This window comes from Haliotis cracherodii, unplaced genomic scaffold (genome assembly GCF_022045235.1).
Source record: "Haliotis cracherodii isolate W230 unplaced genomic scaffold, xgHalCrac1.p SCAF_20, whole genome shotgun sequence".
In the NCBI taxonomy this organism is placed as follows: Eukaryota; Metazoa; Mollusca; class Gastropoda; order Lepetellida; family Haliotidae; genus Haliotis; species Haliotis cracherodii.
Window position 1 is genome coordinate 2,480,799 of NW_027266276.1, and position 27,191 is coordinate 2,507,989.

Sequence of the window (27,191 nt, forward strand, 5' to 3'; positions counted from 1 at the left end):
AAATTGTGAAATACTTCCATCACCCGTTTCAAACTTTTTCCATTCTGGCGATAACGAACTTTTCATGATTGTAAAAAAATATTTTTATACATCTTCGGGAAATACTTCACATTGCTTAAAACTCTCTTCTTCGAAAGCGAAATCGTCAATTCTAAATTTACTCTTTATCATTTTAATTCCTAATAGTTTGCAATACGATTATAATGAACTTTGCTATTTTATATATGTACACAATCTACACATCAAAAGAGTAGAACAAATGCAGGATAAATCTACAAATCACTTCTTACGCATAATTATGCCATACATGCTAACATATGTGCATTAAAGTCAATCGGACCTTTTCCGAAGTTTATTTGTAGAGTTCATCCAAAACATAAAGCGCTTACATCTGACATAATATGAGAGGGTAAGCTTTCTCCTTAAACAGGGAGAGACAGTATAATCGGTTTGCGATCGGTATATCAACAGAGTGGCCCAAAATCAACAGACCATTTGGTCTGACAGTACTCTACGTTGTATCAGTCGACTGCCGACTAAATGGCGCCTGGCTGCACACAACTGCTAATAACCATTACTCCACTTGCCCCGCCCCTTAACTCCACCCCTTCGCTTGAAGCAGCCATTCAGAACGCCGAGGTGGTTTACGACTGTCTGACAGTGGGCTGAACTTGGCTAGTTCGGCATGGCCGCTGCATGTTATCAGCCGTGTTTTGGGCCGAGGAGAATTAGTGAATGCATGTTTTGATGGTGATTACTCGTGTTTGTGAAACAGTCTCATGTGGGATACCGTCATGGAGAGGTAGATGTACCCCAAGTCACAACATCGGCTGATGCAGTGGCGAGCTGTTCACTTGGGACTTTGCAAAGTTTGTAAACTCCTAGCAGACTTCTCCTCGCGTGTTTTAACGTTGGTGTCGAGCCCTTGTGTGTGTTCGTGAACTGTTGACAGTGATTTCACGAGCTCGGGTCGGGCTGTGGTGACTCCTGTGGCAACTTGTGGTTCTCTGGTCATATGTTTGGAGGACCCACGGGTTAGTTTGTTACTCATTTGAACAGTTTACCAGGATTACTAGCGGAGGGGAAGAACCAGGCCTAGGGAGGGTTCCTCGATGGATTCAACACTAGCGCTTCTCTTGTTGTTTCTCGGCTATTGTTTTGCTGTAATTGAAGGTGAGTTCATTCCGTTTTCTTATCGTTTAGACCCATAATGCCCCTGCTCCTCAAATGAATCCTGGTCCCACTACTGATAGCGACTGTCTTTTGACAATAATTCACACACGGTGCTGTCTGAGAATCGCCTGCCCGCACACATGCGTCGTCTGCTACATTCCCACGACGTCCCGATCAACTCTGTGTTTCCCCGTAAATCAATACCAAAATACTCAATCAGCTGAGTAGCCCAGATTTCGTGGGAAAGCATCATTCCTTTGAAATTCCCACCAATGTACGCCGGCTATCGTTACGCCACTCTACGTTCAATATCGGCCAACATACCGGCCCTCCAAGGCCGTATATAGCTGTCCGTTCGTGTGTCCAGTAAGAGGGCTCATATCCCTGTGTGTTCCGAGCTAAGTGCAGGATTCTGCCGACCCCTCATCTCCTCCAAAACACCTGTTCAGTGATGAATATACCTCGCATGTTGTCGTCTGCTCTGCCACGCGGAATCTACGTGTAGCAGACGACAGACGAACCAGCTCACAAACACCCATGCTTTGGACAACGAACAGTCCGAATGAGAACTGCACATGTTTACATGTTAGGCAGAGAAAGAAGCAAGGCAAGTTCATTTTAAGGGAATTAATATGACAAGACGTGTCTTTTAACAGCCATACAGAATAGGCCTATTAACTGAATGGGCCGAAAAAAGGCCAACTTCAAACTGTCAGCGGACTTTCCTTCAGGCAGTTAGGCCATGTACTTCATTATTTAGTGATCCCAATCTTACGAAAATGATCTCCTTTCAGTAATGGTCTTTTATGAATCTCCCTGTTCAGTACAATGCTTTTGAATCTGTGCGAAGCGAGGCGTACGGAAGGTAGATACACCTTTCCTCCTCACACTAGGGGACCGAGTCTGGGGAACAGTGTGGTAGCTGTATGCATGCGTGGTCCTTTCCTCAGCCTAAATCTCGGCAACGTCAGGCGAACGACATAGTTCTGTGATTTTATCTGTTCATTGGACTATATCGGACCTGGCAAAAGCACAGTTTCTCCATGGCAACATTTCAAGAGAAAACCTTGCCTGAGGTTATCGATCAGTGTGAGCTCCTAGTGGAGACAAACGGGCTGTGGTATGTCGCTCGTACATTATCATTTGTCAGAAAGAACGTCTCATAACACAACTATCCAGTTTATCCATCAAAATATGACGTCTTATTTTGAAGAAAAATATCAAATCTTATAAAATAAAGGCACAAAGATGATTAACTAAAAAGTACTTTAAAGTTCTAATGAAATATAAAGTGATATTAAATAGGGTCGGTGGTTATGGCGAGAACTAAAGTCTCGATCTAACCCTAATATTACTGTAAGGGTTCATCCTTTTAATAGCTAAATAAATAACTTTTCTTGTGAAGGGAAAGTAAATATTCAAGAGAGTTTAAACTTCTGCCAAGTGCTAAGCGACCCATTCCGAGATGTTCCTGGGTTGTGTCCCGCACAGCTTCAAAGACCACGGCCAGAACGATGACAACCATTTTTATTTTCGCCAAGTATAAACACCGACTGTCATACTCAAATACAACAACCCTCGCTGCGGATGCCATGTTGGTTTTCGCTATCGAATTGTTCACAAAGACCCGGGATGTTTCGCCAGTAAATATTTGATATAAATGCCCTTGCTACGATATAAACAGCAGCGTTCAGACTTGACGAAAATCACAAAATATTTTATGTGATAATTTGGATGAAATGATGCAAAACAGTTCGAAAGCGGCGTATGATTAAAAAAGGATCGTAGACGCCTTGGTGTACAAGCTGTAAAAGACTTATTCTGGGTTTGGTGTGAAATTTGGCATAAATAGTTCAAGCGAGGTACGATGCAACTGCGACTTGTGGAACAACAACCAAGAACACACCGTCAGAATTTAACAAACTTAAACCCGGTTTTACCGGAATTCGTCACACTCAAACGCGGACTTAAGAATACCAGCACAGGTAATGGTGATATTTGAGAATACCGGGAAACGCTTACATCACATTTGAAGACAAGCCCTTGACAGAGAGATCACTTTTCTGATGGCTTGGCAATGGGAGGTTCGTGTCGCGTTTGACGACAGGTGGAAACCATGCCCCGAGCCTTGCAACCAGGAACGTACTGAGTTTGTCGTTAATGTCCTAATTTCATGTACCATAGCTCTGTCTGGTATATCTTCAACAAATACGTAACTCTTAAGCCATCATTTGATAATGCTTCGTTGGTTTTAATTCATAAAACACAGGCAAGATACATACAGTGAAATCCCTATTAATACTGCATCGAACTTACGTCTATAGAAAATAATACAACTTAGAATACGAGTGTAAAATGTGCGTACAATTAGCCTGTGTGTGTATATATTACATTGGTTTGCAAGTTAAAGCACTCTAGGTTAGCCTACTGGCCTGACGAAAAGGTTTGTAGTTAAACGTTTATGTGAAAATATGTATAAGTTGTGGACTGAGCAAGCTAAGTAATTTATCTCTGGGTTTGTTTGAGGGTCGCGGGGTCGCTCTGTGCAAACGTTGGTTTTCTCCACTGATACGAGGCAAGCGTACAGGCGGCTTTGATAGCTCTAGATACAGTTTTGCCGGTGTAAGACAGACTCGAGTAGATACGGCAATTCCCAGAGAGGTACTGCCTTCCTGCAGTGGTCAAGCAGCCAGCCAGCAAGTAGGAGAATCGCCAAGGAGAGTGAATAGGGTCGGAATATAGTCAGGTCTCGTTTATCGATAATTTTAAAATGCTTTTAAGTCGTTTTTGTTTACCTTAGCGCCGGGGCTACCCCGGGTATGTTCTGAGTGGAAGTGTGACCCTGTGTTTGTTGAGATGCGGGCGTTCTGCTGCGCGTGTGGGGGAATATGGTGGGTAGATTGGTGTACCAAACGCCGGTCTGATTCCACCAGGTGGTGAAAGTTTGGTTTATAAAATAAAAACGATTTTTTTTTATTTGGGTCTTAAAATTACGTTCACCTGAAGTTTGGTTTTCATGAGACTTCATGTTAAACGTTCCCTGGTTTTAACGTGAAATGTTTCACACGCGATCCCTGCCATCAATAAAAATAAAATATTACAAATAAATAATGTTTCGGAGCATGTGTTAACAGAAGCCATTGTATACATCTGAACTGATTATAAAAACATTTATCAAAAGCTGTTCACTTTATGCGTATGAAATCGTGATATTAATAAAACTCGAGATTTGAAATATGGACCTGATTCACAGCTGTGCTGCTATATGCTCCCATATGCTATCAAATAATCGATAGACAGTAAAATGAACACTTGGGTAAGCAACAGGTTGGTGGTCTTTCACAAACTCGCTTGCTAATCTCAACTCTGAAATCGACATCCGTTTACGTAGGTGTAAGAAGCCATAACTACTTAGTGAAATGTTGGGTGGCGCAATGGGTAGTGAGTTGAGTTCGATTCCCAAAAGGTAAAGCTTCGATTTGATGTCCATACCAGTGGATGTATCTTGACGGTGACTCTCGCTTCATATTCATTACATATGCATGAATTTAAAAAGTAAATAGATAAAACATTCATATTTATGAATTCAGCGAGTTCACGAATGCGAGTGTTAGATCAGCTGGCACATGGCGCCCAGGATTTGGAAAGTTCATATATCATACACTGTAACACCCATTGCTAAAGGTCTACATTACGTAAAGGTTTGACGCAAGACTCGTGACTGAGAACGATGCAAGAGAACTGATACTGTTAACCCAGTCTACCATAAGGCGTTAACACGTTATATCAGTTTACAGTGCAGCGTTGCGTAAAGCGGCAAAAATATTTTGTGAGTTCCAGGGATCCAGCGCTTCCGAAAGTTGACGATCCCAAATTAATAATTAAAAATCTGATCCCCTTTCCCACAAATTTAGGATTACGTAATCATGAGCGCGCCATAGCTATATCCATTTTAATCCGAGTGTCGCCATGTCGATTACCACTGCCCCGTTTTTTTATCAGCTTATCCCGACATATACAATGAATGGTGTAGTTAAATCATACTGAACGAGACGACCGTGGTTGTCACGGGCCGTCCCCTGTACACACATGCCAATTGATAGAACACTAACAAGGTTTTGGCAGCATGTTTGACGCAACAGAAGGAATAAGAAGGTATGAGACATCCTCATCAATTATGAGCACTGGTGCTGATCTCTATCAGTGTTCGTCACGTGATGCGTCTAGACCTATGTGGATGACAGTGAAATGTTCGTTGTTTTTGCGTCGTAATTTACATAATGGCACTGACGCGAATTCAATGATGTTTGAATTTTAATTTGCTTCTGGTATTATATGGTGTTTCTACGTTGCAACGAGATTAATGATGCACGAGACGAGGCTATCCATTGAATGTGATTGTTATAGGGCGCAAGTATTGGCGACTGAGAGGCGGCCAAAGTAGATATCTCTACGGTGCTTGTCTGAAATATTCATTAAGCGGAAACATCTGGACCAGACATACAATGGTTCTAATTATGTGTAGTGGGAAGCTAATGATATGACTACCGTCTAGCGCCGGTAACACCTGGGATGGCGATTTGCTTGACCAAGTTGGGAACCAGACAGGGTGCTATTCTTCTTCAAGCAGCATTAAGCCTAAATTCGTAAAATATTTCTCTACAAATCTATGAATTTCACGGTGTCAAAAAAGTGGGAATATTTACGAGCGTGGTGGGCGATGATTTATTCCTCAACGACGTGGACGTCTTGCATTGTCATGCTTTCATTCCGCAGATGGCAGCGTTGAGACATGGGCGGGTTGATATTTCAAATTATAACTTTTCTAAATTTCAACCTACTTATTTATTTTCTCGATAAAGTTAAAACCAGCATTTAAAGGCTAGACCAGGACTGTGGCTGTTGGGAGACTGGTCGTCAGGAACAATTCCTCTTCGACTACACTGGCCGCGGTGTATTATCGAGATGGAATCTACACTCTTCCGCGACAGGGTCGCCTCGCACAAGGGACGGCGTCTCGCATGGCTTGTCCAGAATAAAGACCCGACATAGCCGAAAATAAGCAGTACATTATCCGTCTGTTAGCATACCCCCCTTCCGAATACATCACTGACAAACGATGAATAGTGGAACCACAATGGATGTAATTCGATTACATGCAACGTGGAAGGATGGATATTTAACAGTGGTGAAAATAAGCTCCACATGCCAATTTTCGGTTATTTGAGACTTCCAAAAAGCGTCATCTGCTAACTTGAATCACACACAGCACTGTTACGCGAGTCTCATACTTGAGAGCGGAGTCGTGATACTGGAATTCAGAGACAATTATTAATGTCAATTTGCTCCCAGGGGAGGGAAACAGTGACGAGTGGAATGCTTGAGCTGATATGTGTCCTGAGTGTAGACTTTGAGTAAGGGCTGAGACTGTGGCCGGTACCGGGTATGTTTCACTTGTTATGCTGACATTCTAGATAATTTTCGCGAAGCAAATGACTCGTAAACAAGTCAAGTGAGACTTAATTGTCCCCCGGGGTTTTCAAACTGGTGGTTGAGGCCCGACCCCAGGGGAAGGCGAGACTGTGCCGCTCGTGCAGGTCCCCGCTATTAGCACCTTTCGGGGTGTTTGAACAGACAATAAACTACTCAGTAACTACACCGCAACCTTGTAAGGATTAACAAGACATTTATTGTAAGACCATATACAGTCTTAATTTAATTATCGCGTACTTAAGTCTTTTTAGACATACCAGGACGGGTCATTATCAATTAACACCGACCATTAGGCTTGAGGAACCTTAATATATTTTTTTCATAATTATAAATAGAGAGAGTTGAATAGATTGGTCCTAAAACTGAGTCTTTTTCTGGTTTCTATTTCTCCAATATTGTGATTATCAAAATGTAACGGATATTAGCTAGTTGTGTTCCCAATGACGAAAAAACGTAGCCATGCCTGGTAGTGAGGCCATGCCTGTTAGTGAGGCCATGCCTGGTAGTGAGGCTATGCCTGGTAGTGAGGCCATGCCTGGTAGTGAGGCCATACCTGTTAGTGAGGCCATGCCTGGTAGTGAGGCCATGCCTGTTAGTGAGGCCATGCCTGGTAGTGAGGCCATGCCTGTTAGTGAGGCCATGCCTGTTAGTGAGGCCATGCCTGGTAGTGAGACCATGCCTGGTAGTGAGGCCATGCCTGGTAGTGAGACCATGCCTGGTAGTGAGGGCGACGTTGTACAGCGCACTTGAAGAGCGGTCTAGCGGGTAAAGGAGTCGCGCTCAACCAGCGGGTCTCAACTCAAGTATCATAAATTTCCAAGCCCTTCACTTACGAAACATTAAGGACATATGTTGCACCGGTCCTCGACATACAGTGTCTCGGAGCTATTATAACTCTATTTGCCTCTTCCTTATCGCCTAGTAACATTTTGTACACACTCACGGCGAGGCTGACGGCGTTTGAATGAACACGAACTGACCTGAGATTTTATATTTATGTGTACTTGGTGCTACCTCGGCCTATTGTCTCCCTCTCAAATCATGGCCATCTCAAACAGATCGTTTGTAACCCGGACGTCAAATAGTTCAGATATCTACGTTAAGATAGCTAGTTAACGCTCCAGTTCACATTGAGTTATGTAATTGCATAGCCTAGACCTATGCGTGTATTGCTTTTATTGCTGAAATTTTGGAGATCCTAAATCCCTCCCCCGTATGCAAGACGGACAGGCGTCCCGTGCATAATGTATGAAGTGTCGGCCATTATACGCCTTAGTTCATTTCATTTGGCTATAACCCGACGGGATGTTAGTATTCGTCATCTTTGTCGTACAATATTAAAATATTCACTTTAAACTATGCGCGCACATTCCCAACAGTGATGGCGACCTCGAAATTTATCTTACTTATGTCGTGACAACAAATTCGAAACGTTCTATTTTACAACAAAAATGTACCATCGCGATCTCTATGTATAGATGAAGTTCAATCGTATACTGGCAGCTTTATCCGACACACGGGTCTACTCTGGGAAGCGCCCGTGTGTTCTAAATGAACTGCTTCATGTGAACTCTCTCGAGGATGGGTTCTCAATTTACTGCAGTTACAACCGGGATTCCTCCGATTGTCCACCATATCCACAAATATTCTTATCGTAATGACCGCTGCAGTTATGACTTCGCACTTGACAACCGATTGTCACTGCCACGCTCTGGAGACTTAATAAGTTCTACAAGATAAATTAGGCTGTATATCATCCAGGGAATCGCTACAATATCTCCTTTGTGGCAGAGAATGGCTCCTAATGTATCTGTTTATGTCCGCCGGCCTGTTTGTGACACCAACACACCCACGGGGCGCGAACTGCATATCAAAATGGCGTCTTACGACGTATAGCCTGTGGCGAGACAACGAATACCCCCAGGGCGTCGACCGCTGTGGAAAGACCCTTGTTGTATTTTCTTATTCAACTTGTCTCCTGTTAGCCACATAAGCTTAGTTTGGTTTTTTATTAGTTGTTTAAAGCCGCACGCAGCAATATTCCAGCTACATAACGGCGGTCTGTAAATAATCGAGTCTGGACCAGACAATCCAGGGATTGACATCATGAGCATCGATCCTCGCAATTGGGATACGATGACATGCATCAACTAAGTCAGCGAGCCTGACTACCCGATCCCGTTAGTCGCCTTTTGCGAAAAGCATTGGCTGCTGAAGACCTATTATACCCTGGATCGTCAGGAGACAGCCATATAAGCATAAAGATGGCTGAGGTTCGTCATCAATTATTATCATATATACTACTCGAAAGACCCGGTGCTTTCAAATTACTACAGGTAATATGTCATTGGGGAATCGGGGTTCTTTAACTTTTGAGTAGTATATATTAAATCATAATTACCCCGTTTCCCGTAAATATAGTGAATTAAATTAGGCAGCGCACTTTGAAGTTTTAAATGAATCTGGTGAAGGTTGTTCATCACACAACCGAACTAACCATGACTCAGAAGCCAGGATTCAGAAACATCTCTAACTTCTATCTTCATCCTGCATCTTCTGCCAAAAGTGTTTCAAGTCGTATTATCAAATATGTATTTTGAAATCTTTCGCTAGAGGAGTTTCTCTACAATGAACTTCTGATTTCTGTTCACAAGTCTGCTACGCTGTCAGAGAATGAACACACCTCATCACCGAGGTACGCTACAGATAAGTAATCCTTTGAACTTGTGCGCTTTTTAAATCTCAAAACATCTCCAGGAGTCTTTCATTAAAGTCACGTGGACGGAAGAGCTCATTTTCTCTGTACAGCGCCCCCTGGTGAGAGGGTGCTCATTTAAACTCCATTTCGTACATCGATTCTGTGAAGAAACAAGACGAACTGCTGTTGGACCGAGCGAGGACATTAACACGAGAACATATAGCGTTGGAGATTATATCTACAATTACCGAATCTTTTAGGCTGCGTTTGTTGATTGTCAGTTCGTTCTCTAGGGGTCTATTAAAGATGTGAGTTTCGAGACTAAATGAAAGCGTTCGGGGGCTTTGCTGCTGCCTATTTAAGACCACCATGAATTTTCATTTCATACAAAATTGTACTTTCATGTTCGGGTTACTCAAAATGTCTGGGTGGTTAGTTTTACCAAAACGGAAAAAGAGCAACATTGTGCATATAAAGGGTAGCATTTAATACATTTAACTTCGACTTATATAATTAAATATTTTGAATTGATTTTAATTTAGAATAATGCAAAATTTATAAGAAAATTTGCAGTTGAAGTTTTTGACCATGAAAATACAGAGGGAGGTAATTGGGGCTTCCGTGAAGCAGGGTTCTGGCACGTCCAAGTTGCCCCCTCGGGCATCGCTAGGGGTATCAGCAGAACGTCATAACTCTCGGTTCGGCCACTCCCCGTGGTAAATAAAGGGCGACAAGCTTTGTCTGGGTCTACTATTTACTCGCCCCGGGAACCTCCATTATGCAACGTCAATTATCAGATGTTGTGTCGAATTTTGTAATAAGGACGGAATTAGTCGGTCGAGATTTTTCAATCGGCGTCACTGTTTATCAAATTTGGCGTTTTAAGGCCCGTAGTGTGAAATTAGATTGCAGTGTGGCGATAATTTTCGCGACTATCGCTGCCCGGCCTAGACACAAATCCTGCTCGCAGGGATGCCCGTTATTGTATTGCGTCCCAGATGGACTCAATTGAATGTGGTTTTGTCAGTCACAGACAACGTTAGCCAAAAAATCACGCACTTTATTACGAACGGGCACAATTGGAAATTTATATTGATGTGATATGTACGTAATTTGTCTTCTGCAACAATTGAGAAATTATTTAATTTTTTTTTGTCTTTTAATGCATAAACGTTCTCGACGGGGCGACATATCATTGAGGGTAATCTGACCTACGTGTGTCAAACTCACTCCCGCGTAGGTACGGTTAAATCGGGGAATGGAAATGATTTAGGTAGTAATAATAGAAGCAAATGCCCCCTTGTGGATAATAATAATAATAATAATAATAATAATAATAATGACAATAATGCAACGATTAAGACCAATTAGAATGTTAACTACTACTGTGCGGCTGCAACTGCAACTACTTCTACCACAACAACTACAACTACTACTACTTATAAAACTATAAAATCATAATATTAGAGCCAAAAGTTCCAATGTGAATAATAATAATTATAATATGACGAAACAGATAGTAATAGGACCAAACAGAATGGGATGATGATGATGACGTTGCTAATTACGATGCCGTCAGAGAGGTATCCCTCTTCAAGCAAGCGGTCTATATTTGCTGGATGTCCACTGAAGGCGACTTTCGGCCAGGATCTGGTCTAAGTGGCCAGTGATAGTAGAGTAAATATCCCATACCTTTCACGAAAGCCACCCCTTCAATTGGAGTGTCCCTTGTCCCCCCTAACAGCGGCGTGTATCCTTTACCTCATTAAGATAATACCAGCTCGGGCCCCGATAACACTCAGTAGTCGACTGTTTACTTTGTATCGTTATAAAGTTATCCGTCTTACTTACTTCAGCTTGTTCCTTCTATCTTTATTAAGTAAATGGAAGCAAAATGAATGAGCTCACAAACTTCAGATAGTTTACGATCTTTTGAGATCGTTTTCAGACGCGGAAAGTATGCAAACACAGACATGATAAAGTCTAGTTGGCCAACTGCACACCAGACTCATTCTGAGCAATGTAATGGGTAGACAAACACACCCAACACTCGAGCCGCTCTGCACAAGGGAACAGTGCGTGAAGATGGATGTAGTTGGTAGATTGGGGAGACTCGGATGTCGATTATTGGTGTTTCGTGTAGTTATACGTGTTGATGTGTTGCACGAATAGTTCAGACGGGGTCATGTTTCTCTATCCCTGACGCATTTCATCATTTTAGTTGACTCATTTGATCATATTGTTGATTCATTTGATCATAATTATTGACGCATTTGATCATTTTTGAAACATAATTTGACTCATTTGATCATCATTGTTTAAACATACGTTGACTCATTTGATCATAATTGTTGACTCATTCGTCGACTCATTTGATCATAATTGTTGAGTCATTAGTTGACTCGTTTGATCATAATAGTTGAGTCAATAGTCGACTCGTTTGATCATAATTGTTTAGTTATTAGTCGACTCGTTTGATCATAATTGTTGCCGCGTTAGACCCTTAAGGTTACGTCAATATATGGCTGAAACAATGCTGCGTAACGTATTTCATTAATAGCATGGTTATCGTAGTTGCATCTGATGCATTTCGTACAAAAATGGAAAAATATCCAAAATAATTGACGTGGGTATAATACGTTATCCGTTTGTCTTGGTCAGTGGTTCGGGATGGGATCATCCTATTACAATCTTTACGAAATCGATACTGCGCATGTCAATCTAAGCACAATTCTCCATAAAACGGTAGATATTCAATATTATTACCGCCCCTGCTCAGAGGCGCAATTAGAGGACTGGGTGACAGGGGAATAAAAGAGGGATAACGAAGACGGTAACAAATTATACATGCTCATTTCTGAGATAGGTTTAGGATGTGAGACTGTCCCCTAACGAATCACTTCCCACAAAGCAAGCCACAAGCAGGGGCCTACCCGTTACAAATATGACACCCTCGCACCTACCATTACTCCGTCAAACGGCTGTCTGACCTGATCTGGTGTGCAGATCGAGTGTTCCACGTCGTATTGTATTTACAGTCACGCGGCTTTATTTCTATGGAACATCACCAATACGCTAACACTCCAGTCAGTGCCCGCAAACTATTTCGACCGTCTTTATCTCCGGCCATCTTTCCCGAGGTCCATTTTCTTTCAAAGGAAGACTGTGACGGTAGAGGCTAACGTGGCTGCTTCGCAATGTCCCAGACAAGATGTCGTCTGCTCACCAATTATTTCACGAGGCGATGTTTGACGACGGTTAGAAATACACAAGTGACGGATATTAATCATAAGTACACGTTACCCGACTTAGGGTCCAGTTCGAGTGAAACTTGCGGAGTTCTATGCACTAGGGCTCACCAAACACATATTTCATAAAACGCAATCCTAGCTTGTTATTGACTGTGTCACAGGAAAGCTAGTGGATGTCGTTTTGTATCAGTCAAGACTTTATCTACTGGTTTGATCTAAGAAATTCTGTTCCTTTCTAAGCTAGCTTCATATGGGATTATGTCGGGAGAATGGTGGCTGTATAAAAGCATTGAGGAGGGAAAGGTCTGGCACGACAGAACCGCCTTCGTGATCCGGCCTGAGAGCGAAGGTCGGTTGTTCGATCCCTGGCCGCGTCATACCAAATGGCGTTAAAAGATGTGGTTGTTTTTCTGCCTGGCGCTCAGCATAAAGGGGATGAAAGAAGGACTTGTCGACTTGAGTTAGTATGCTGTGTTTGAGTGGGGTACACCTGTTAAACTGCCTTATGGTATCTCAGTGAGCTAGCCTATAAAACCAGAATTAGTCCGTACTAGTACAATGGCACGTGCACGTGCACGAGCACGAGAACGCACATCACACATACTTCGCTAAATATTCTCAATAATCGAGAGACGTAAAACCCCATTTCACCTCACCTCACCTCTGGCAAGACAAGTTTTGGCAGAGACTCACCTGTCAATCAGAGTTTTAATAAAACTAAGCCTATTGGCCGTGGTCTGAGCGCAGAGGGCAGGACTCGCTCACCGTGATGAGAAATTTTGGGTGCCCAAGGCGAGTCTGTCAGTTAGGACGACTTGTCAAACGTCATGTAGAATGGAGTTACATGCTCCATACTCACCTCATCATCAGTCGTCTCCCCTTGCCATCACGTCACCAACACTATTTTCATGTTCAGGTCTATATTTTGTGATGTCTGAGATAAGAATGTCGTTCAGAGGACGATATGCTGCACATTATTTGCCCCAGTATTGAATTGTGTACCTCTAACTCGACCACGTGTAGATTACCCCCTCGCCCCTCCCATCCTCCACAAAGAAGTCGGAAGTACACTATATGCGACCCGTCACCGACGCCGACTGGCAAACAGCGTTCTCCCATGAACATACTTTCAGCTACCACACACCCCGATGTCATCCCAACAGCTGTTATCAGTGGACTATGGACGTGCCGTCTCATTCAATGTACATGTGGAATCGTATGAATTCGAAATTTGCATTTCGAAGGATTATTTGGTAATTGTAACCTTCCGTGAACCATCTCATTGCAATGACACCGTGGTGTTTGCAAAACGTTTGTGAGTTTGTTACCAGCCCTGCCTCAGAAAACATTGCTGTAAACTATTCTAGTTTGATCAAACCGCTTGCAAGCAAAATTTTCAATTTTTTAGCAAGCAAATTATGACTGTCATTGATGCAGGTATTTGGATACAACCAAGGGTAGACCAGGTACTTCAGTTGCAAAATAAACATATATTGGTTTCACATGGACATAATTTTCAATGCATAACTTTTCATTTGAGCCATATTGATATTCCTTGAAATCCGGAGAGTCAACTTATGAAAGTCGTGACAGACGTTTGATTAATGAACTCGGTCTCTGTTGAGATAAAACTCACCATCTCACGCCAGTCTCCACCCCCACTGTCTCTGTCTCAGATAAACGGTCTATCACCATCATAAAACTTATCGGATTTTCTCAGGGTCAAAGGTCAGCCATCAATGTCAGATAAACATGCAAGAACTGACCCCTACGCTGATTGATAAATAGCCCAACTTAACTGACATCTGATTTGGAGTGGCTTTGGATCGAGAGTTTTTTACTCTCTAACGACGCGGATATCCTTGTTTTAAACATTTCGGCATCACTGAGATCTCATGCCTCTGCAGTATACAATTGGCAGGGCCGTGTTCTTGAGGACCATCTAAGTAGCCCCCAACCGCGATGCTAAGGCCATTAAGCGTATCCATTTCGCTGCGGAGCGCAGTCTTCCTACGGTGGTCGCTGTAATGGCGCTCATTGGTATGGCGTCTAGAAGGGCTTTCGTAGGTCGAGAGGTAGGAATGAAGCTATTATCCGAGTGTGCCTGGTGTTTGTTTAGGTAGTTAAACGATTATTAATGGTGAAAGGAGGACCTCTTATCACGTGACCTCCGCCATCGGCCACCATTTTGCCTGTGAGGCCGCCATTTTGTTTCGTGTTACGGGATCGTGAGATAGAGCAGACGTCATTTCAAGTGGCGTTTTGAACGCCACGTAGTGAATTGTTTTGTTTTCCATACGCGCAGATGTGGGCTTTTCTCAGCCAACTACTTACAAACATCTCCCCTTTTATTCCTCCCTGAAACGATCCTGGTGCTTCCCCCTCCCCCGCCCCCACTCCCGAACGACTTACATAGCTTCATTTACAACTTGAAAGTAAAGAGATTGGAAAACATTTAAGGATTTCACACAATAAGAAAAGTTCCCTCCCTATTGTACCTGGTACGTAACATGATATGTGTTTGTTTGTTTGTTTGCTGTTTAACGCCACACTCCGCATTCAGCAATATTCCAGCTATTGGACGGCTGTCTGTTAATCATCGAGTCACGACCAGGCAATCCAGTGATTGACATCACGAGCATCGATCCACGCAAATGATATACGATGACATGCATGAACCAAGTCAGCGAGCCTGACCACCCGATCCCTTTTGTCGCCTCTTAAGACAAGCACAGTTGCCTTTTACGGCAAGCATGGGTTGCTGAAGACCTATTCTAGCCCGGATCTTTTTCGGGTCAACATGATATGAGAGTTGAATGGGTGACTATTGCTTATCGCCGCTGTTATGGTCATTATTATTATGAATGTAGTAGTTTAATTATCTGTTTTATTTTGCAGGAGAACTTCGGTGCTATTGTAACGAATCCGGGTGTGTCGGTACAGGCTATATGTGCAAGTCCAACATCGGCAAGTGTTATACGGCCATGGAGACCGAAGGGGAGGTAACTCGCACTCGGCACGGTTGCTATGACAACTTACCGGTGTCATTGAGGACAATGTGTGGAGAAGGGGAGGAGCTTGTTGAACCTCGAGACTCCCAATCAACAGTGACAGTTATATTCAAATGTTGCAAAGACGATATGTGTAATTACAAAGAAAAAATCATAGACATTCCTATAGTACAAGCTTCTAATTCGAACGGGAGTTCACAGAAAGGTATGTACACTATTTGTTATAGCCTTACATGTTATGATTAATCCAATCAAATGCGTCGGTCCAGACTGTGACATGGCGTGATTCAGACAGTTTGGCGTTAAAATCGTGTGCTTGCGTACGTTATATAGATTCCACACTCTGGACAAAAAACAACAACGTGATTGTGTACATTATATTGATTCCACACTATATTCCACAACTCATCCTCGGTATTCAGCGGTCAGAACTCGGTGAACACCGAAAGGGAGGAATGAATAGCTAAGATATAACAGAATGCGTCTGCCAGTTGAGAGTAAGGTATCACGCACAACAAACTGTACCGATGGCGATGTTATTTGAATCAGGATAATTGATTTCATACACTGAGGAAGTGCAGCCAACGGCCGTCTCTGGTAGGTCCTGTGGGGGGAACACGGAGTATGATGGTTATTATACCAGACTGCCAAACAAATGCCGAATCGAAAACAACCTCTTCCGAAATAACAAATAACATTTCAGAGAAATTTATGGAAGCAACGTCAATTTCTAGATCTCCCAAACGTGCTTGATCGCAAAACAGGCGTCGCTCAGCTATCGGTTTAATTCCTTACAAATGCGAATACGGCTCTTTAACCTTTATGAATTATTTAATTCTTTTTCGCGCAAGAGGCGAGTATTGTCTCCCACAGTGGCGCGTATACGGGTCTTCCGAGGTTTGAGTGTAAGATAAAAATCTTGTATCCGTAACCGACCAGGGCTCCTCTGTATTCTTTTATCGGCATTGCAGTCTTGGAATCTCCTCCTTTTTTCCTCCAAGAAATTGACAACGATGCAAAATATGACGAGATGCTCACGCGTCTTTATTGCCCGGATTTTACCCGCCCTGGAGGAATTATCTCCCTTTGAACTTCTCACAGATGGCAATATCCGGGCAGTTAATGTTACGTCTTCCCAGCCTGGGGTTACTGTTTTGCTCGTGTGTTTGTATGTTTGCATGGTGGAATGTGTTCAGTGGAGTTGGGAGAGCGGGCGACAATGCAGATCGCTGGCGTAGATTCTCTCTGTTATCACAGAAGCATCTTTTTCGGAACTGGATAATTTTCCTGGGCTCCTAACACACTCTCAACGTGTCAGGAGATTAAATCTAAGCCTGAGATTTTAAAATGGCGTCTCGTTCGTTGAGTATATTATTACCGAAATAGTTCTGGCTCCGGAGAGTTATGTAAGAGTTATGAAGTGTATATAGATGTTCTACAACAGGATTTGTTTATTTCTAACGTGTGTACCATTAACCTAAGATACACTTCATAAACGGATGTGAGTAAACACATATAAAATGTAAACGCTAGTGCACATTTAAAGTTTATCGGCGTATGAATACAGATCACATCATTCAACGCAAACACTTGTACGGCGCATACAAACATGAGTTACAATCGGCATGCAATCTTTTCATGTCAACATTAAACAATAGCAAAACGTGCGGGTTCAAATGAAAATTTGTCGATACTTCGCCGATCTCCTGAGCTGGGACTTTCTCGCAGAGTGTTCGACTCAATGAGTTAGTCAAGACTGCGAGTGCTATCGTCTTTCATAGTTAAGATCTGTATCTCAAAGCACGACTTGCTCAGCGAAAAAGATCGTATCTTCAAAGATTTCCAAGTACAGATCTTTTGACTGGATTGTCGGAATGGGTTCAACGTCAGTATAGTCTCCTACCTCAGTGAGAAGGCGGACGGAATCACGCAAGCAGCGCTGTTGGGTTGCCGGCATTGTATTCTGGGCACAAGATATACTGTCGTGCATTTTTTCACCCTAACATCACCGATTTCACCGATATATACTGAACAAAAAATGTTAGGGAGCATTACTATTTTGGGGGTATTTTTATGACATTTTGTGCTTCACTACCAAAAATATCCCAAAAATATTCATGATCGTCACTTTTCTGTTCAGTATATGTTAACTTTGAAAGGGAAAACCATTATGAAAATAGAAAGATTGACAGCTGATTGACATGGCGGGCCATGTATTAACGTGATGCATAATCTGGATGTTTTCTTGAATGGGTAAATTTGGAAAATATGAATATAACAGCTGTGAGCCTCACGCATTTGTGAATAATGTATGATGTTTAAGATTTAAATAAATGTGAACTGTATGTAATAACGACTGCAGTTATTTAACCATTTGCGTATATTTGGGTGGGCGTGTGTTTGGGAATAATTCAGTTTGGATGTCTGTTGTGCGTGTGTCCCTCCCGTTGACACATCCCACACTGCCCTCCTCCAACCTCACGACAGTGTGACTCAAAATGTCCCGACGTCTTCACTTGTAAACGACGTTCCATAAGCACATCAAGGCATTAGCCTACTCCGCCGGGGTCATCACTAGCGGTATATTGGCAATCGCGGGACATGTAAGTGTGTAACAAACGTGATTCACGCCACGCAATCGCCGCCGCCATTGTTTCCGAGCTAACCCCTGTCTCGCACACACCCGTCGCCTTTCTGTTAACACACATCAAAAACTGGTTTTAGTGTGTCCTGTCATGCCACCTCGCAATACGTCACTGCTCACAGCGATTGTGATAGACCAGGACAGACGTCTAGCGCTTGTATTGTATTACCGGCCATGGCCTGCGCTGATCCCAGGCGTTTGACGTTGCTTCACGCTGCCGCTAGATGGCGCTGACGTCGTGACGTCACACTTGTCGCCGTTTCTTGAAGTGATTTGGATTGACGTCCTCGATTATCGTTCTAATTTGATAATTATCTTGGACCAGCCGCTATCTATTCGTTTAAGCCTGATTGGAACGGCAAGACGCTAAAGAAACAGTCACTAAGGAACGTACTCAAGATGGCTTAGGCAGCGCAATTCGTTGTGCAGAGTTGCGTCCCTTGGACAAACCAGAAACCTAAGCTTGTAGGTTCGAATACCAGTTTGCCTCGAATATTTAAGTCAGCACCATACCCGTGCTCATGGGTTTCACCGAAGTGGTAAACGCCGTGGTATAACTGGGATAATGTTCAAAGCGGCGTTAAACCCAACTCACTCACTCACCTAGTTACAGGCAACTATGAAGGAAACGATGACCTCGTATGACCTAAACGGTGTTCCATACAATTCCTTGTATGTGTTTAGGACTTGCACAGGTACTGAACGGCAAAGGTTCAATATTTATATTTCACTGATAGGCTCCGACGATTTGTCTATACTATCCACTGGCAGCTGTTCTATCATGCCCTTTCACTGCCAAGTGGCGGGTTTAAAAGTGTTTGCAGAAGACCGTTCCCCCGCCTTCCCTCTCTGTCAACCAATGTGGGCACGCTGAGCTTTTGTGCCTGACTTGTTACGGAACAACAGATTTGAGAGTTAGGGGTAGAGCTGGCGGTAAGGTAGTATACTACTAATTATCACTCTTTGTTGGTGCTCCACGGGCAACTGCCTTTTTCAATACGACAAAAAAATAGTGAAGTTCCTTTGCAAATTACTCGACTTGGGAATTGTAACGCACAATTGTCGAGCGCTCGCGGTATTTGTTTGGGTTTTGTCACGTTTCAATGAAGCCCTCTTGAGTGAGTTTTGCACAGCAGTGGTACAAGATCAACAGTCGCCAGCAAGAACAGCACCATGTACACGGGTATCCGTTGGGGACCTATGGGAGTGGCAGTTTAAAAAGTAAACCATCTTATAAATATTTCCATTTTACATTTTTCTGATAATGGCGAACATGTGTAATGATTGGCAGCAGCAGGTAGACTTCCAACAGTCGGATTAACATCATGTCATTACTCACGCACTGATACAGTACGTCTCAGTCTATTGGTATATTTGGACTTGTCCTTCAGTATTATAACCCATAACATGGCGCAGTGGGATAGCTCCGCCTATTGGTATATTGAGGTCTTAAGACCCGGCATTCTGTGCTGAAATAACCCACAAGATGGCACAATAGTCCATCTCCTCCGCCTATTGGTATATTGAGGTCTTAAGACCTGGCATTCTGTGCTGAAATAACCCACAAGATGGCACAATAGTCCATCTCCTCCGCCTATTGGTATATTGAGGTCTTAAGACCTGGCATTCTGTGCTGAAATAACCCACAAGATGGCACAATAGTCCATCTCCTCCGCCTATTGGTATATTGAGGTCTTAAGACCTGGCATTCTGTGCTGAAATAACCCACAAGATGGCACAATAGGCCATCTCCTCCGCCTATTGGTATATTGAGGTCTTAAGACCTGGCATTCTGTGTTGAAATAACCCACAAGATGGCACAATAGGCCATCTCCTCCGCCTATTGGTATATTGAGGTCTTAAGACCTGGCATTCTGTGCTGAAATAACCCACAAGATGGCACAATAGGCCATCTCCTCCGCCTATTGGTATATTGAGGTCTTAAGACCTGTCATTCTGTGATGGAATAACCCACAAGATCGCACAAGGAAACCTGCGCCTATTAATTTATTGAGGTTTTCAAGCCCCATCAGTCCGTTTTGAAATAATCCCAAAAATGGCACAATGAGACCCGCGCCTATTGAGATCTCTCCGCCTATTGGTATATTGAGGTCTTCAAGCCCTATCATTCTGTGCTGAAAACCCACAAGATGATACGAGGAGATCTCTCCGCCTGTTGGAGTACTGGTGTCTGTCATTCTACGTCGAGGGGATCATCAATCCTGCGCCCAATAAGGCATAAGATGAAACGGATTATTTCTTTACCAACCTTATCCCATTGTGACTGCTACGTTTTTCTTATACGTAGCTAGGCATGTATTATTCTGTTGTCCCGACTTGGCCGTTGTGGAGCGAGTACGCATGCCTGAACGCCGGAGATCCGTTTCCTGAAATCTAGACCAACAATCCAGGCATTCTTCCCCTTCAGGGGATACCGATATGGCCACGTGACCCGGCGTCTCATCACTACAATCTCCCGAGGTCTTTTTTACCTCTTTTTTCAAAATGGCGTCCCTGTATCCTAACCTGACGTCGCGTTTTGCGCCTGTCAAGTTCGTCTGCATCGTCAATTCTTCACTTTGGGGGCGACCGGTACTCCTCGCGGCTGAATGTCCTGTCGCGTTATCAACGTGTGGGGAATTGGTAGATAGAGACTGACACCCTTTCACGTGCAATCAGCTGATGGGGCCCAGATAAAGTGATGAGCTTGATTCTCAACAACTTAAAGGATGTCTTTCGGGAAGGGTTCTTATGTAATCGCCTAAACTGTAGCCACTCGCTGTCGAAGTTTTTTCTTGAACCTAAATAGCTGAGCTGCGATTTATGAACTCGTGAAATATTAAGAAGGGCTCGTGATGTACTGGGTTGAACGTAAGAAACAAAACGCCTTGACGATGCAAGTAAATATGTTCAAGTCAGTTTTGATACGCCAAACACATGTTCCATGTATTATGACTGGTGTGGTAGGGTGGAACGATGAGATTTTTTGTTGTTGTTATGTTGGGGTTTTTTAGAGGGAGGGGGTCATGAAAACATGACACGCAGAAAGAGGGGGGTCACCAAAATTTGTCACATCGGAGGGGAGGGGGTATTAAGAAATAGCAGAGTATATTTAACGATTTCAAAGATGAAGAAAATGTTTCATGCATTAGGAGGGGGGAGAGGAATAATGTTACAAAAACATGGGATGTGTGTGTGTGTGTGGGGGGGGGGGGGGGGGGGAGATACAGTCCATGTCACACGCCTGTACTATATTACCGAGTCCCCGAGCTAGATGTCCTCGTTGAGCAAAGTATATTACCTCACGTTGGCAAATGTACCAAATGGAACCGGAGCCGAACTGGGCAGACGGTTGCGAACCTAAGTGTGCTGCAAAGTCTCGTCAGATAGCATCACAGGGTAATAAAGAGATCTCTTAACTCACTTCCACAACTGTTACAATGTATCGCTAAATACCGCGGAGTCCCGCCGCCTCGCGATGCACCGTCTCCCCCGACAGTGCACGTGTAAAACTTACGAAGCGACTTCCTACTTTCAAATACGAGGATGTATTTAAACTTTGCCATGAGACACCCAAATACTGTAAAACTGCTTTAGCAAGCACAATAAAACATTAAATCGATTTGCCTGAACTAATATCTTTAATAAATCAGCCATATTTGCAGTACAACAACGGCAATTTCACCCGCCATCAATATTATACTATGAGAGAAGCGTAACGCGACATAGTGTTTAAGCAAAATAAATCTGTGTATTGAGGAAGGTTTTCTCGACTAAGTAGGAGATTAAAGGCCGGAGGGGTCCCCTCTCCATAGGGAGTAGGAAAATACCCGCCTATGAACACGCGATGCACCGCATCTCAGTCATGGTTGGGTCTGTTTACTTACCGTCTTAAGACGTTTCATCGACTGCGGTAGGTACAAGCCTATCATTGCTATGTAACAAACATTTGTGTAAAAATCCTGTTGTTGGTTTATCCGAGACGAAAAACCAGTCGGGAAAAAACAACAGTTAATACGAAGAAGCAGGTAGAGCCGCATGAACGTCGTGGTCTTTGTTTACATCCTCATCGGATGTTGCTGTTCATAACAGCGTTAAGGTCAAAACTGAGCATACGCTATGTCACAGTTGGTCTTGCTAAATTACACTCTAACGTTTGATCGCACGTCATATGAAGACGTAGGAATATTCATAGGAGACGTATTTAGCTGGCAACACTGGACCCGTACTGTTACATGCGCGCGTCCGGGTCCATGGCGATTGCTTCAAAGATTTTCTCTGGTTAAACATGAATCAAAAAGCAGAAATAATGATTGCTTTTGTACATGGATCTACAGACGCTGGAAGATTATCTGGTGCCATATGTTTGGGAAAAACAGTTGAGTCTCCGTGGTAACAACTGTTCTCTGATAACACTGGGCAGACCGATAGCGTCTCATTATGTCCACTCATCAACTAAAATGGCGGAAATCGTTGGTAATGAGATTTGTTGTCGCAGTGTGGCGACGGGAGGACGATATTTAAAGAAATAAACCTATTACCCTGCCTTGTTATTCCATGTTAATCAATCCAGTCTTTCCCCACTTGCCACTGGCTCTATCATTTACAATCCGGTCGTCATTGACTGGTAATTCGAGACCTCTTCAACAGTCATGTTGTGGCTCGTATTTAGTTCACTTTGAGTAATGTTGGTCTAAACGGGTCGTATTAGGCTCCACCGGCTTACAATTATCCCGAAAGAAGCAGACTTGACATATAAGCATTCATACCAGTGATCCCATCCATTTTATCGCCGGTTGTAAGAAGCTAGATATATGTCGTCTGCTCCGCGTTCACCGTCATCGCGAAAATCGAAACTGCATTGAGACAATGGATGGGCAGGAGAGCATGGCACCTGCAGAGTCTGCTGCAAGCGAAGGATGAGCTCCGCGGCTAATTAAAGCCTCTAATGACATAACTGAGGCTACAAGCCTTTCAGACTTCGGCAGAACTATGGTCACTGTCGCCAGTGGTGCTGATCTCAGAGATAGGAGTCGCCGAGATGTCGCGACGGAAACTGCCGAGAGCAGACGGAAGGAGAGGGAAGCGTGAGTCGGCTTGTATGTTGTCCCCAATGACAGTAGTATGATTGTAAATATTGTAGCAGGCTTCGACCAAGCTCGTCAATATTTATACAGCATTGCTTCCCCTTTATAAGACGATTGTTGGTAGAGGCCACTGTAGGATAACATCGCAGGATTCATGTACTTAATATTCTGCTGTTTGAAAAATGACTGACGTTTTGGATATTTTATTATACAAAAAATATTCATATATACTGATTTGAACTTAAACAAGATATCTCTCGTTGTCTGTCTTTCTTGGCTAATTCCATGCAATTTTAGTTCATATCAAATATGAATATAAATTATCTTTTTTGATGCAATTTTAGTTCATATCAAATATAAATATAAATTATCTTTTTGATTTACGAAACTGGTGTGTACGGAAATTATAAACAAAGAAATTATCAACAAAGTAAAATAAGATATTTAAAGGAATAAACTGGTATCATATCAATGGTATCAACCCCAGTTCAATAGATACCAGTACGTCTTTGCATTAAAATAAATTATTGTATCTTCTACACTCTTGTCGAGTGTATGTAGGTTCGCCTGTCTAGGTTGAACTCACAACCCATTCAGTATTAGCCAGACTGCCACTAGGAATGCCCAACAACTGCAGCTGAGGATACTGCTTTAGCTCAGATAAGATGTAGTGTTGAAACTTTATAACACCTCCTGCATGGTTCCCCCCAGAAACGCACGGTCAGGTTAGAGCGTCGCACAGGTAAACAGTGCTGAGAGTTGTGTTGCGTGGTATAACGAATCCGAGGTAAATATTGTAACATCGTCGTTCAAAGCGGACAAATATTGTAGAACCTTAGAGAGCAGGCTGGTGTCAGCGTTTACTAGTGTTGACGTGCTGAATTTATGCATTAAGTGCAAGCTGCACTTAGAACTGTGCTGCGAAAGTATAAAAAAGTGATTGCATATAAAAACTGCAACCTCCACCAGAGGCAAAGCTTGAGGTCGAAATGCGGTTAGAATGTCGCTAGAGGTTGTCAGTAAGCTCGGAGCATTAATACAGTTGCTGAAGAGACAAAACCGCATGTAGTCGCCTCCAGGTTTCATCAATCGTGCGATGAAGAAGAACCTTTGGGTTTTAAGCAAGAAAACAGATTTTAACGTGCAAGACACATACCAACTTTCATATGTATATCAATATTGGCCCTATCCTTCCAATGGCTTCCAAAGGAATGTTTATAAAGTGTTATGAGAGTGCTTAGGTCTTCGGACGATGAATGCTTGCATGAATACACCGTGTACATGTATCAGGACGCAGTATTCATGTACCAGGGTACGCACAGTATTGAAGTATCAGGGTACATATATTTATGAAGTAAGAGTAGAATGCACCAAACATGGGTGTGTTGTCACGTGACAAGACATTCAGAAACCACCATCATTAAAATATTTTATTTTCAAGCACAAAGAGTTCCTGTATATTTTATGACTTCAGTTGAAACGATTAATTCTAATTTGCGCGTTTAACCTTATCAAAGTTTCATCCCGGCGCCAATGTTCGTGCAAAAAAGTGTTTTACGTCCATGATATACGTATTAAATATCACGGGAAGGGAAAGGGTAAACATTAGGTAATAAACATATTTTACTGTATTTCTGTCTAGAATGAGCCCTTTATTTAAACTTGGACATATTATCAAATGAAACAGTGCTCCTTTGTGCCGACGTGTTGTCTCCCAGTCGCCAAGGGAGCCCGCTAGCAGCGTCACCTATGTCGCCGGTGACGTTTCCGCGACGCAGCGCGGGGTATTATGGGAAGGTTTATGACGTCACCCGCTGTTTTATGCAGACACGCGCCTTGAGGTACCGACGGCATGGAACGATCGTGACATTACAGCCAGCTGGATATAGAGGCCCTATTGGGGTGCTTTGATAGTGTACAGTCACAATTATGACGTCCCACGGAAACCAACACTTCGGTTCTCCATAGATTATATGAGTGTGATGTACGATCGTGGATTCACCCAAGTTGATGGCGTCTAGCTATGATAAAAAAAACAGATTCAATCTTGTTAGTTCAAATTGCGCACATTACACAGAATTATATAAAATCATGAATATAAGTGAGTATGGTTTTACGCCGCTTTTAGCAGTATTCCAGCAATATTACGACGGTGTACACCAGAAATGGGCTTCACACATTGTACCCATGTAGGGAATCGAACCAGGGCCATTAACGTGACGAGCGAACGCTTTAACCACTAGGCTACCCCACCGCCCCCCATGAACACGAACGCCCATTAACGTCAAGGGGTAATGTGTGGCACAAATGATCAAGTAAATGAGCACTGTAAGACTTAAGTCGTTGGCCTCAATTCCGTTTTATCCGTAACCGGACGATGTGTCTTTTAACACCACCCACGGCGTCATGTGACTGATATCTGTCACGTGGCTCCACTGAACAGGGCTGGTCATATGTACTCCACAAATCCTTAGCCACTGCTTTGAAAAAACGCTGCTTCGTCATTTATACTCGTGTTCAGCCTCAACGCGGAAGTTTTAGTCTTCGTAACTCATAGGAATATTTCTGTTGAAAAACTTGTTTTTATGATACCATTTTAGACTGACAAAACGAAAATTGATTTTGAATTATGTATATGATTTATGAACATCGATTTATGATATTTTTATACTTTATATATTCATATATATTCCTGTTTCGTTTCAGGACATACAAAGTCGAACCCGGCCGGAAATCACGTATACTATTCTCGACGAGATCCTGAACGAGACTTGTGGTTCAAGGCCGCCGTGATTGCTGTGCCCATCGCTGGAGGATTCATTCTTATTCTTCTAGTGCTTCTCGCAGTGCGCATGCTCAGAACAGACTCCAGACGCCATAGACGTCTAATCCAAGTGCGCCGAGAGCGCAGTCTGACCAAAGCTCAACTTTACGTCACAGATCATTTCAGCGACAAGTCCGAGAACTCCTGCACACTGTTCCCCGACAAAAGCAAACCGAGCATATGTCGAGACATCAACATCAAAGTCGATAAAGACGGAAGAATTTATGAAAAAGTTGGTGATAAAAAAATACACAGACACTCCCATCCATCATCAGTAATTATGTGGGGAAAACCATCAAAAAACGATCTGCCGACCGTTGTGTGATAGGCACGTGTATTGTGGCGCACGTGTAAACTGACAATTTTGCTACAGGTGTAAATGGGTTATGAATGAGTGGGACGTGTGCATGAATTTGACCATGAAATGGTCGGTTTGATACTTTCAGCGTGGGCTGTATTAGAAAAGACGGTTGTAGAGTATCATGAACTACCCCGACTTGCCCATGGAAGCTGTATGGTGTGTATTTCAACGCGGGGTGACCTTGTCCTTGATGCGGAGTGTACGTGTACGGAAACCAATGTCAAACGGACTTTCATCAAATGTCATTATTTTATTTTATACAAATGGCTTATTTATTGATGTAAAATAAACACAGGACGGAAGATCCCTGTGAAATGTTCACACTCGTTTGTTTTGGTTTCCTAGTGAAAGGCGAACTCTAAAAGTGGCAATATATTAATTATTGTTTGGTACTTCGCATTCGGCAACACGATACACTCTCAGGACAGTGTATTAGTGCTTACGTATTACTATGGCTGTTGCAGGGTTAGAAAGTCATCACTATTGGAAGTAGCGGGGTATGTGCCGTTAAAATACCAGGTATAACTGCGAGACACCTGTGACACATATGGAATGAATGGGTATGGTTTTACGCCGCTTTTATCGATATTCCAGCAATATCACGGCGCGCGACATTAGAAATGAACTTCACACATTGTACCCATGTGAG

The 27,191-nt window shown here is 43.0% G+C and overlaps 1 protein-coding gene across 1 annotated transcript; it reads left to right on the forward strand.

Annotated features, from left to right (window-relative positions):
* The first annotated feature begins 700 nt into the window (after positions 1 to 700).
* LOC139470093 (BMP and activin membrane-bound inhibitor homolog) lies at positions 701 to 26,861 on the forward strand. Its single transcript, XM_071252383.1, has 3 exons — positions 701 to 1,173; positions 15,514 to 15,831; positions 26,064 to 26,861. The coding sequence occupies exons 1-3, from the start codon at positions 1,113 to 1,115 to the stop codon at positions 26,504 to 26,506; spliced, it is 822 nt and encodes a 273-aa protein (XP_071108484.1). The 5' UTR covers positions 701 to 1,112; the 3' UTR covers positions 26,507 to 26,861.
* Positions 26,862 to 27,191: the final 330 nt, after the last annotated feature.

Excerpts from the sequence above, each read along its gene's own strand:
- LOC139470093 (XM_071252383.1), top strand. The coding sequence starts at position 1,113 with ATGGATTCAACACTAGCGCTTCTCTTGTTGTTTCTCGGCTATTGTTTT. Across the intron at positions 1,174-15,513 it reads TTGTTTTGCTGTAATTGAAG|GAGAACTTCGGTGCTATTGT; the intron begins GTGAGTTCATTC and ends TTTATTTTGCAG. Across the intron at positions 15,832-26,063 it reads GAACGGGAGTTCACAGAAAG|GACATACAAAGTCGAACCCG; the intron begins GTATGTACACTA and ends GTTTCGTTTCAG.